Here is a 13,999-nt window from a genome sequence, read left to right as displayed (position 1 = left end):
ACAAAATTCATCTATAGATCGTATTTATATAGCCCAGTACAGATGGAAGAGTTACAAGAAGAGGTAGCCTCAATGGCCAATTATAACGCTCCGGGCTACAACGGACTCTTAGGGAAGTTCTTTAAATATTATGTAGATATACTACTGCCGAATCTATTATGGGTTTTTCATGAGACTGTGCCTGAGGGGGCGCTACCTTGGTCTTTGCAGAAGGCAGTTATAATATAAAGACCTCCTATCACCCGACTCTTACAGGCTTAAATTTCTACCGCCCACAGACATTAAAATACTGACCAAAGTGTTAGCTCTGAGACTATGTAAAATAGTATAATCTATTGTGTGTATGGATTAATCTGGATTTATCCCTGCAAGATGTACGGCTGTAAACATAAGTCTATTATATTTGTATCTCCAACCGCCAATAAAAAACCCAGGTGATAGTCGCTTGTCTTTCGGATGCAGCAATATATTTGTGCCAGGTTTTGGAGAAATTTTGCTAGAGCCTTCAATTTATTTAGTGGATACAATTACTTTATGGGGTATCAAAAGCTAGACTTAGAATTAATGGCAGCCTTTTGAGTCATTTGCATTGGGCAGAGTAATCTGTAAGGGCTACCCCATGTCGCCCTGCTCTTCGATATGACGATCAACCAGTAGTGGCAGTGGTTTGGAGGAGAAAGTGGCATCAAATGAAACACTGCTATTCCTGGATGAAGCTTCTAATTTACTACCTATAGCAATGGACAACATAGAAAGATTTAACCAATATTCAGGTTTAGTTATCAATTGTTCCAAATCTGCGTTGTTGCCAGTGCACAATAGGGAACATGTAGAAAGTTATTACAGGTCAGGGCTACAAGTAGTGACAGAGATCCAATATTTGTGGGTGAATGTTTTAGTGGTGTTATCACACTTTGAAAGACTTAACCTGAGTCCAATTATCACTAAATTTAAACAGAAGTTGGAAATGTAGTCTTGTGTAGTCAATTCTCTGTCTGTGGTGGGCAGAACAAATTTTAATAAAATGATCTGGATGCCTAATTATTATATATGCTCCGTAACTCCAACCCCTTTGGATCCCTCTGTGGTACATTTGAAAAGTAAATGTACAGATTTTTGGCAAATATTTGACGAAGACGCCCAGCCCACGAAGAACTTGAGGCATTGCAGAGGTTAAAAAGTGAAGATCTGGCAGTTTCTAATCCTTGGCCATATTATTTGTCAGCCTAATTTCAACTTCTAAGGGGTTGGGAGGAGGAGGAAAGGGGGGGTAGATGTCATCGGCTGTTAATACAGCATTTTGGATAATGGTACCCTCGAATTATTCCCCATATTACAGGAGTATGGAATTCTCCATTCATATTAACTAAACACTCAGTAAGGTGAGGGCCATTGGCATGAAATTCTTGAAAGGGTACCAAACTGTCCCTTAGTGAAGCCCACTAATTAGTTATACTTACTCCATCGGGATAAAACACCCAAATTCCTGTTTGATATTGGGCTACACCCTGATCTACTCTGCCCAAGATGTAAAATGCAACCAGCGGACATATCACATATGATGTGGGCCTATGCAATTTTGTGAAAGTTCTGGGAAGAGGCAATTGTCATTATAAACCAGTTGTATTTGGTTATTTGTACATTCTCACCATTTGTTAAAAAATATTGATCTATGTTGAAGGCCAAACAATTAATGAACCAGAGAAAATAGTGGTAGCCCGGATGCTTTACATAGCTAAAAAGTTTATTTTAATAGATTAATGGGCTTAATCGATTTCAGAATTTAGAAAAAAAAATTCTATTGGCAATTACATTTTTTAGAAAGGAGTGTAAAAAAGGGGAGCCGGAAATAAATTTGTGAAGTTATGGTCACTATGGATCGACACATCGGGCTTGGCTTCTAAAGAATTGGTGAGATATAGAGTCTGCTTTAGAATATGTGGTATCTGTCCACTTTTACTTCATATTTCATTCTGTGTACTGATACCCACGTTGCTTTATGTGTTTTTTGTTCTTTCTTTGTCATTTCGACTTTGTGATTTACTGTGATTGCCTATACTTCTTCTCCCAGCAGGAGGGAACACACTTGTGGATAGGTTTTTATCTATGGACATTTACATTGTAGTGTATAAATATTTTTATTTGTATTGGTCGGGAAGACTTTTGTGGTTGGGGGATTTTTCTATTTGTGTAATTTCAAATTTTTTCAATAAAGCACACAATTAATACACAGTAGTGTATACATGTGTCATTTTTGAGCATTTGGAATACATGCGATACTACACCATTTGTAATAAGAAAAAACTGTCGGCCTTTAGTAATACATTGGATTTATCAGTCAGTCTTATATGTTTTATCAGTCAGTCCTTATATGCTAATAGAAATATGTTGAATTAAACCCCATTCATTTTTTCATATACTTTTGTTTCTTTTGCTCGCTTTTTGTTTTATTTTTGTATTTTTTTATGTTAATTTTTTTCCCCTTTCCTGGTGCTGAGATATTCACAATATAGAAAGAGTTAAGCCTTGTTTACATCTCGTTTTGTCCATCCTGTAGTAATGTCTTATTTTTTTCAACCCCAAATTTTTTTTAAACCTGTCACGTTTTCTGACCGTTAGAAAAAACCAAAGAAGGAACAGGACTGTTTTTCTACATCTAAATTCAATTGCATCAGGATTCAAAGGCAGAGCCAGTCTATTTTTTATCATGTGTTTGTTCAAGTCTTACCACTTTCAAACTGGAACCTTAGTTAAATCCATCAACTTTTCAAGTTGGACCTTACTACATAACATGAATGCCATGTCAATTGGGAAACTTAATAAACTGTCTAATAACTTTTCTTAAGGCATTCTTGACCTTTCTATTTCTGAAGGTATAAACAAATGGGTTCAAAACTGGTATAATAACAGTGTACATGAGAGCAAGGAACTTGTCATAGTTACTGCCTTTAGGCTTCACATACACAATAATAGCCGAACCATAAAACATAGATGCTACAATGAGATGGGACGAACAAGTTGAAAAGGCTTTCATTTTCCCCTCAATGCTTTCAATTCTTAACACAGTATATATAATATGAATGTAGAAGCCCACTATGGTAAAAAAGGGCAAAATAGTTGCAACAACGGCTGCCAAACTAGTAGTCATGTTACTAATAAATGGGTCTGAACAAGCTAAATTTTGTACCGGTGCCAGGTCACAGAAAAAATGGTCAACTTCATTTGGTCCACAGAAGTCCAATAGGAAAGTAAAAATTGTAGGGAAAAAAGAGGTAATAAAGCCAAGAAACCATGGCAGGGCAGCCAATCGACAACAGAATCGACTGTTCATTATGGCGGTATACCGTAATGGATTATTAATGGCTAGATATCGGTCAAAGACCATTAAAGCAAGAAGGAAGCATTCTGTCTCTCCCAGGGCATTGAAGGCATACATCTGGACAAAGCAACCAAGAAATGAAATTGTCTTCTTAGTCTGAATGAGGATTGCTAAGAGTTTTGGAATAGTTACTGAGACAAACAATATCTCTAAAACCGTAAATATACTGATGAAGAAGTACATTGGAGTATGAAGAGAAGGCTCGGTTCTAACTAAAAGAATAATGGTAACGTTTCCAAAAACACAAATGATATAGGCCAAAAGAACAGCACAAAAGAGTAAATGCTGGAAAGTGTGGAAGTGGGAAAAACCCAAAAGGAAAAATTCATTGACAACCGTTTTGTTGGCCTCCTGCATATTGCATTGAAGGAGAACCTGTAATGGACAACAGTGAGTGATGTCAAAGCAAGGAGATATAATACAGTAAGCAAATACAAATAATATTATAGTATAGACATCACATAAAAAAAAACACGAAAGTATTTCAGGAGAAACTCAAAGTCTGGTCAATTCTGATGCCAATTTTGGACCAACTAAATTAATACATATCATATAATTAAAAGTATGTGAACACCCCTCTTAATAATTATGTTTAGATCTTTCAGACACAAATTGCAAACAGTTGCATAAAATCATAAAATCAAGCACACAGCCATGCAATCTCCATAGACAGACATTGGTAATAATATGGTTTGTACTAAAGAACTCAGTGACTTTGCACTGTCACAGGATGTCACTGAACTGTGTATCGGGAGCCGCATGAAATCGGTTTCCATAGTAGAGCAGCTACACACAAGCCTACGATTACCATGCCAAGCTTTTGCTGGAGTGATATGAAGTACACCGCCACTGGAATCTGTCTTCACTATCTAGCAGTCTAATGGGATGAATCTGGGTTTGGCAAATACCAGTAGAACACATAGTGCCTACTGTAAAATGTGGAAGAGGAAGGATAATGGCTGTTTTTCAGGGTTTGGGCTAGATCCTTTATTTTCAGTGTAGGGCAGGACAGCTAGTAGTCCTGTCAGGGTCCCCGCTACAAAATAAAAAAAGGGGCCCATTCGGCAGGGGTCTGGTCGTGGGTTCAAATTTATTAAGGGATCTGGCCGGGGGGGCCTAAATACATTTTTGCATCTGGCCTCGTGTCTACGCAGGTGACAATGGTGCCATGTGTGAGAAGCCGACCAAAAATAGTAAGATATTAGCAATATAAAAAAAATAAAAAATTTTATTGACATATAATAAACAATAATAATATATACATATACACACCTACAGACAATACAATTGAAACACAACTAAAAACACAGGGAAAACCAAATGAGGGTCAAAAAGTATAATGTGACCATCTGCGGTGAAAATCCAAAATAAGACATAGGATCAGACTAAAAAGGGCAAATACTCTCTATACCATATGAGATAAAGTACTGTGTGCTCAAAAGAATATACAGGGTGCTAGGTGCATGATGCAATTACAAATGTGAAGTGAATGTAACAAACTCAGTATACAAAAAACATGGTGTATTATAAAGACCCACCCCACGCAGGGGGATGTATAATATAGACAAAGCAATATAAATGAAAAAGGTGGAACAAAGCAACAATAAAAATAAGAGAGCGTGTAGTTTGAAAAAAGCAGACACCGCAAATCAAACCCCAAGTTTGATAACCTCTTTTGGTACTGCAATCCACCCATTCCCTTAATTGCCCAAAATTGTACACAATATTCCATGTGTGGTCTTACTAGTGATTTGTATAGTGGCAAAACTATGTCCTTGTCGTGAGCATCTATGCCTCTTGATGCATCCGATGATTTTATTTGCCTTGGCAGCAGCTGCCTGGCATTGGTTGCTAAAGGTAAATGTACTGTCCACCAATATCCCCAAATATTTTTCAGTGGTAGGTTTACAAAGTGTTTTACCATTTAATGCATAATTATAATATTTGTTTCCTTGGCCCAAATGCATAACTTTACATTTATCCACATTAATCTTCATTTGCCATTTCTCTACCCAAACCTCAAGCTTCCCCAAATCACTCTGTAGTATTACATTATCCTCCTCTGTAGTATTATATTATCCTCCTCTGTAGTATTATATTATCCTCCTCTGTAGTATTGCATTATCTTCCTCTGTGTTGATTACTTTACAAAGCTTAGTATCATCTGCAAATACTGAAATTATACTCTGTAAACCCTCTACAAGGTCATTAATAAACATATTAAAAAGAAGAGGGTACAACCACCAGTGGGACCGCATTGGTAACTGGTACCGAGGATGAGGATGTGCCATTAATAACCACTATCTGTTTTCTATCACTGAGCCAGTTGTTAACCCAATTACATATATTTTCCCCAGCATTTTCCTAGCATTGAAATTTTTTATACCAAACTTTCACGCGGCACAGTAGTTGAAAAGTCTAGATACACCACATTCACAGCCTTACCCAAGTCCAATCTAGAACTTATCTCCTCATTGAAGCTGATCAGATTGGTTTGGCAAGAACGATCCCTCATAATCCCATGCAGATGCTGCGTTAATCTTTTATTTGTATTGAGATACTCCATAATACAGATGTAGTCAAGTATATCTTAACTTGCTGTAGCGTGATATCACTCAGTAAAAGCCATTGAAAATTAATTGAAGAAGTCAAGTTAAAGTTTCTTGTCACTGTGTATTTAATGCGTCAAGTAAAGATAAATACGGCTACATGTGTAGCATCTTTTATAAAACCCTCAAATATTTTATCTACAATGGAGGTTAAACTTACAGGTCTATAGTTGCTGGGCTAATTTTTTTTACCCCTTTTTGAATATTGGCAGCACATTTGCTATGCGCCAGTTCTGTGGAACAGACCCAGTCATGATAGAATCCTTAAAAGGGATGTCTGGGCACTGACAACAGATGACCTATACACAGGATAGGTCATCAATTCTTGATCGTGGGGGTCCGACACCCGGAACCCGCACCGATCAGCTGCTACGGCTGCCTCTGGGCGCCGGATGTTATGCAGGGTATGCAGTATTCAATGTCGGAAGCAGATGGCTAAGACCACTTCATAGCGGCCGTGCTGCAGAACAGCAGAACTCTGCTTCTATTCACTTGAATAGGAACAGAGCTGAAGGAATGCAGCTCGGCCACTATTCCGATACCAGAGCCATTGGCTTCTGGCATGGACATCCGGCGCCCGGGTCAGCCAGAGCAGCTGATCGTTTCAGGGTCTGGGTGTCTGCAAGTATGTTAGGTAGGTGAAACCTGTTAAGGAAACCTCTGCATGAATGCCAATACCCAAGGTTTCACAACAGAACATTGCCCAGAGCTTCACACTTCCTCCACCGCTCTCCATCTGTTCCCCCAGGTAATCAATGCACACGCATTTGGCTGTCTACATGATGTAAAAGAAAAATGTGATTCATCAGACCAGGCCACCTTCTTCCATTTCTCCATAGTCCAATTCTGATATTCACATAATTTTTGTAGGTGCTTTCGATGGTGAACAGGGGTCAGCATGGGCTGCTACGCAGCCCCAAGCTCAGCAGTGAGCACATCAATGAGCCTTGGGTGCACATGAACCTGTCGCCAGTTCCCTGCTTGTTCTTCCTTGGACAACTTTTGGTAAGCACTAACCACTGCCTATCAAGAACACCCCACAAGACCGGCCATATTGGAGATGCTCTCAACCAGTCGTCTAGTCATCACAATTTGGCAGACTTGTCAAAGTCGCTCAAGTCCCAACGCTTGCTAATATTTTCCTGCTACCAATACATCAACTTGAAGAACTGACTGTTCACTAGCTGCCTAATATATCCCACCTCTTGACAGGGGCCATTTGAACGAGATAATCAATGTTATTCACATCACCTGTCAGTGGTTTTAATGTTATGGCTATGTATATATTATGCCTTTCAAAAAGTTTTGATTTACCTTTTCTATAGGTTTCATTTTAATTTCATAGGTTTGGATCACGTGTGATGAATTTTAATTGATGGAATGATTAATGTTGATTTATTACCTTTTTAATGTTACAACATTGTTATTTTCCTGTTTTTTGGAACTTGCAGTTTTATAGCTTGGTAGGCCAGACTGAACTACTGTATCCCTTACCTACCTAATTTTAGGTATTTTGGCTGACCAATCACTTATTTTCACACTTATTAATTTACAATACAAGTACATCTGATTGGAATTAATGGAAAGAAAATGTCTTCCATGATTGCCATCATCTCCACATTCAGAAATTAACATTGAAGGCATTGTTTAATGCTTTAAGTTTTTATGTATATCTGTATTTTATATTGGTACTATGAAAACTCCCGACTTTATGATTAAATTTTGATATTTTACATAAGCTAGGCCATCAGGAAGGTATCAGATTAAAACAAATGAATGCAATATATTTTTTAATTTATAGAATTTTTTCTAATAATTTATTCAGGAAACTTTAATGTACTGGGATTGGGGGATCTGACCACTAGGACTCTCGACAATCACTGGAACAATGTGGCAGCAGTGCTAATAAAGAGCAGTGCGACTTCACGCTCTTGTTTACTCTACTCCATTAGTGATCCAACCATCTGGCCTCCAAAAAGACTGAGCAAACTTGACGAAGGCAAAGTGGCGTTTTGCTTTTTGAGTGTGGCTGCTACTTCATTCTTGGAGTCAGAGTGTTGGACCGGCACTAATTGTAAATTGTTGGCATACCGTAGGAATATGCCACTAGTGTTTTTAGTGAGACAAACCTTTGAATCCCCATTTAAAGATGTTTAATTTGTTTTATCTCTGTTACAGAATAGACTAATAATTTTGGGGTTAGAGATCGCTTTTAAGGGTGGAACACTCTTCTCTGATCATTATATTGTTAGTATGAATATAAAGCATTTATTCCACTTACTTGTTGTTATCTGCGTGAAGTCTAATAACATTCTTTATAATTGGTATCTTACTGCAAACCACAAAAATGATATGTAAACCACACGTTCCTATTTTTATATTCTGTATTCAAAGGCAAGAGGGAATATTATGTCTTTTGACAATTACCTTTCATGGTGTAATGAGGTCCTGTTAACATCAGAGAAAATTATACTCTTCATGATCAGCTTTGTATTGGTCTGAACAATTATATCTACAGTATTTGGTTTCCAACTTCTAAAAAGTTTAGGAACAACTCTTTTATTCAAATGGAAATTTATTAGAATGGGGCTGAGCTGCAATACCAGACACTACGATAGAAGGCTTCACCAATCAATGGGCCCCTTTCTGTGAGTTTCCATGGGCTACCAATTTGTGGCTGAGCTGTTGTCACTCCTAGATGGTACCAGTTTAACTATCTCAAAATGCTTGGTGTAGCGGTAGGTCATGCATTCTCTTTCCCAGTGCTATAATTTGGCTGAGATATGTTAAATGCTTTGCCAAGCTAGTTTCAGAAGGCTAAAATCAGTTTGCCATCTCTACATTGAAGGTTACAGGTCATTCTGTTCTGAGTTGTTCTGGGAAACCAATGAACAAGTTTCGAGGAATCCCAGAGATCCAGGCAACTCTGATTGGGAAACGCTGCTATAGACCACAGTATTACATGAAGTACTGCATATTCTTCTTTCAATCGATAAGGGTTTGACTGCTATAACTCTTACCGTTCGTAAGGATGAAGTAGGATCAATGCTCTGCTCAACTTTTTCTTGTAGGCCACATAAATGTGTAATTTGGCCCGACAAAAAAAGCTATGCTTAGCCAAAGCAGTGCATCACTTTCCTGGAAAAATTGCCACATCAATCTAGCGATTGGCTGGGAGGAGCGGATCACAATAACTAGAACCCTCAATTATCAGGCAGGTCATAGGCCATCATTATCTTTAGTAGTACACCCCCTTTAAAAAAATATAGCCAATGGAGGGAACATTAGTAGTTTCATCAGAATTGTTATTAGGTTGGTATGATATGACTTTCAAGGGTAGAGCAGTCCCGTCATCATAATTAAATATGAGCGAATCTCCCAAAATTTGTTTCGGGTACGATTCTATTGAACGAACAGTCAGTTTCGATTCAGTCTGAATAAATGTGTCGCGATTAGAAAGTGCTCCAATCACCCTGAAAAGTCATGTTTGACTCTCTGTGTTTTAGAACTGTATTGAACTCCTTTCAAGCTACTCCTTTGATGGCAGATGCCTGCTGGTGTTTATACTGGAAGAAGCAATGACATTTAAGCAAGTGATTGAAACATTATCCCTTTTTGGGGAGTGGCAACAGGTTTGGTGTAATTTCAAAATAAATAAACCATTGATCATTAATTTCAATAAACCACCAAATCATATTTTTTTGGGAAACGAACAAAAGAAGCAAGTTTGTAATAAATATGGATTTACTGTAGTTAGGCAAATAAACATGTTCAACATATCTTCCCTTAGCAGCAATCAAGGCAGTGCAATCACGGGGCATTCTGACGGTCAATTTGAATAAAGCTTTAGCTCCGATTGCAGCCCACTTCTTTTCTAGAAACTCCCAAAGGTGATTTTGGATCATAACTTGCACATCTTGAACACACCGGTCCAGATGATCCCAAAGGAGTTCAATTGTATTTCAAACAGGACTCTAGGGTGGCCTAACCATGTCCTTCAGCACCTGTTGTCATTCTTTTGACTGGACATACTTTTGCAAACAGCCAATATCCAATAACCACAGCCAATAAGACGAGTGCCAGAAGGGATGGCTCACCGCACCAGGATGTTGTGGTAGCACTTGGAGTCCATAACTGCTTAGATTTTTAGTAAGTGACCAACCGCTCGACCTCAGAAACATCCCCAGACCATAATGGAACCTCCCCCATGCTTGTCTGTGGGCTGAATGCAAGCAGGAAGCATGCGCTCACCTGTCACATGACGAACAAACTTTTGCCTCTTGGACCCAAACACCTCAAACTTCGATTCGTCTGTGAAAAGAACTTTATTCTACTGGCTAGTCGTCCAGCTCCTCTTCTTTTTAGCGCTCAATAGCCTCTTCTTTTTACTAGCCCTAAGCAATGGTTTTCAGGCTGCAACACATCTCTTTAAGCCTCTGGCTACAAGGCAGAGTTTGACAGTCACGATTTGTTTTGAATCTATCCCATTTGGAAAACGCTCTGATAAATTTGGCTCCATACCTGATTCATTTTCACAAATGAAATGTTTTCCACACATGTGGAGGACAATTTTAACCGCTTCGGGGGATGGCGCCACCTGAATATCCTGTCTGACAGTACACTGGAGGGTGGACAAGACAGTCTTTGCCGGTTCGTGCCACTGATCCAATCTGTTGACCCAGAAGTCCACGGAGTCAGGGAATATGCCGTAGAAAAGACACAGTCCAGGTACCACTGAGCCTGAACGTCTGTTTCGGAAGGAAGCAGCACACTATCTGCACCACGAATAATATTATTGAAGAAAATTTGTGTATGATGTGATAAATATTGGTGATTCAAAAATTTGTGTAAGAAATTAATTGCATAGCTGCAGGAGCACTCACAGCAATGGCTTCCTGTGCTTGTCTAACAAACACACTGACTGACTTCTATCTCTCTCTAAATTATATGTCTCTATCAAATTATTGTAAATCTAGCTATGTATTCTGTTCTCTTCACTATGAAAAACACTCACTAATCCACTATCTATTTGTATTTTGTGTTTTACTACGTCTCACTCTCTGTCTGATGTCCTCTCTCTCCTATATGTATTCCTACAAAGCAGCAGCATTTCCTGGTTGGACTGTTTATAGTAGTTAAAAATAATATGACTGTCATCTACTGAGTCAACAGTTAATCACACCCAATACCCCTCATGATTGGATGTGCTAGAGGAAGGGCTGCCTGCAAGAGATTATGGGGAAGCCCGCGGGACTACCGCTGCCCGAGGTCATGTGATCCTTCTTTTCTGTCTTCTTGTCTTCTTCTGATCTGTAAAATTGCAACCACCATTTTGAGAAATTAGTGCGTGACGATTTCCGAAAAATTCATATTTGCTAAAACTCTAGACTTTTGGAAAATTTGTTACAAATTTGATTTGTGTAGAATCATTTTGTTTATCTGTCATTATACGGTGATATATAGCGTTTAATCCACTTATCTGAATATTTTATATTTGTTTATTAAATGAGAGAATTAAAATGAGGGAATAATATGTCCCTTGATTATGTACTTTCATGTTGTAATAGGGGCCTAATATCAGAGAAAATTATACTCTGAGCAGTTTTGTATTGTTCTGAACATTGACTTGTACAGTATTTAGTAAATTAAGCTGTTCTGCAATATCAGACACGGCCCATTGACAAGAGTGGCACTGTTTGCAGTAAAAAGCAAACCCTTTTTCTAATCTCAGACACTCTCTTTAACATAACAAGTAGTATTAATCTTAAACAGCTAAAGTACAGAGTTCAATAGTTCAGCGAGGATACCTGTGGCAACGTAGACAGTAGCTAGGCAGGCACGTCCAGGACCAGGCGGCAGGAAGACATCAGGTGAGGCATAGCAAAAGAAGCGTAGACTGTAGCACAGCACGGCAACAGCACAGCATGGCACTAGAACTGGGTAACATGGAAACAGGATACGGGATACAGGAACAAGGTACACTGGGAAACTGGAAGACACGGCGAGACCATTAGCAGGACAAACTATGGGTAACAAACAACGCTTTGGCAAAGAGCAAGACGGCAGAGCCCTTTTTATAGCTCAGTGCATCCTGGGCTAGATTTCAGACTTCCTGCAAAATGCGCGCACTGGCCTTTTAAGACCGTACACGCGCGCCCAGCAGGAGATAGTCTCGATGTCCGGAAGTGAGTGCCGGTGCCTCACAGGAGGACGACACTGCACATAGGCAAGATGTCCATGGCCACGGCAGTCGAAGTTTAAGTCAGAACGACGGGTCGTGGCCATAGGCGTTACACCCATTAATCTGGGAATGGTTATAAGGCCATTCCCAAATAATTTGAAGTCCATCATTCTACAGTGAGAAAGGTTATTCACAAGTAGAAAAACATTGAAGACAGTTGACAATCTTCCCAAGAGTGGACGTCCCAGCAAATTCACCTCAAGAGCTACAGAGTTTGCAAAGTTACACCTGAACAAACCACAAGACTTCTCAAACAGTGCCCTTTGGACAGACGAGACCAAAGTGGAGAAGTTTGGTCATAATGCCCAGCACCATGTTTGGAGAAAACCAAACACAGCATGTCAGCACTAACATCTTATACCCACTCGCAAGCACAGTGAAGGAGGGGTAATGATTTGGGCTTGTTTTTCAGTTACAGGACCTGGGAACTTTGTAGCCATTGAGTCGACCATGAACTCCTCTGTATCCCAAAGTATTCTAGATTCAAATGTGAGGCCATCTATCCAACAGCTGTAGCTTGGCCGAAACTAGGTCATGCAACAGGACAATCCGAAGCACACCAGCAAATTTACAACAGAATGGCTTAAAAAGAAAAAATCAAGGTGTTGCAATGGCCCAGTCAAAGTCAAGACTTCAACCTAATTGAAATGCTGTGGCAGATCTTAGGAGAACTGTGCACAAACAAATGCCCACAAACCTCATTGAACTGAAGCAATGTTATAAAGAAGAGTGGGCCAAAATTCCTCGAGAACAATGTAAGAGACATAAAGTCATACAGAAAACGATTGCTTAAAGTTATTGATGCTAAAGGTGGTCCTACAAAGTATTGATTCTTGGAGTGTATTTAGTTTTTTACCCATGGCTTTTAAATTTTTGTTTAGTTTTTGTTTAAATAATGACAAGCTGTAATTTGTAATGTATTGTTGTTCATCTGCGGTTGTATTTACCTACTTTTAGGTCCTTCTAAGGAAAAAATTTGTTTTTATTATGTGCTGATATGCAAAAACAAAGAATTCAAATAGGATGTACTATGTTTTTCTTATGACTTTATGTATATATATATATGTATATATATATATATATATATATATATATATATATACACAGACATAATATATATATATATATATATATATAAAAATATATATATATTTATATATATATATAAATATATATATATACACACACATAATATATATACAATGCATTCGGAAAGCCTTCAGATCCTTTAAAATGTTTCACATTTTGTTATATTGAGGCCTTGTGCTAAAATAAAAAAAAGATTCAAGTTTTTTCCCCATCATTCTTCACTCAATACCCCCTAATGACAAAGTGAAAACAGAATGGAAAAACTAAAATATTGCATTGACATACAGTGGAGGAAATAAGTATTTGATCCCTTGCTGATTTTGTAAGTTTGCCCACTGTCAAAGACATGAACAGTCTAGAATTTTTAGGCTAGGTTAATTTTACCAGTGAGAGATAGATTATATTAAAAAAAAATTAAATAAATAACATTTTCAAAATTATATATATTTATTTGCATTGTGCACAGAGAAATAAGTATTTGATCCCTTTGGCAAACAAGACTTAATACTTGGTTGGCAAGCACAGCAGTCAGACATTTTTTGTAGTTGATGATGAGGTTTGCACACATGTTAGATAGAATTTTGGCCCACTCCTCTTTGCAGATCATCTGTAAATCATTAAGATTTCGAGGCTGTCGCTTGGCAACTCGGATCTTCAGCTCCCTCCATAAGTTTTCGATGG

General features: G+C 38.4%; 1 protein-coding gene across 1 annotated transcript; it reads right to left on the bottom strand.

The window, feature by feature from the left end:
- Positions 1 to 2,803: 2,803 nt before the first annotated feature.
- On the bottom strand, positions 2,804 to 3,736 carry LOC142665084 (olfactory receptor 10C1-like). The gene has a single exon (XM_075844626.1). The coding sequence runs from the start codon at positions 3,734 to 3,736 to the stop codon at positions 2,804 to 2,806; it is 933 nt and encodes a 310-aa protein (XP_075700741.1).
- Positions 3,737 to 13,999: the final 10,263 nt, after the last annotated feature.

This window comes from Rhinoderma darwinii, chromosome 12, assembly GCF_050947455.1.
Source record: "Rhinoderma darwinii isolate aRhiDar2 chromosome 12, aRhiDar2.hap1, whole genome shotgun sequence".
In the NCBI taxonomy this organism is placed as follows: Eukaryota; Metazoa; Chordata; class Amphibia; order Anura; family Rhinodermatidae; genus Rhinoderma; species Rhinoderma darwinii.
This window is presented reverse-complemented; position numbering and strand designations above follow the sequence as displayed.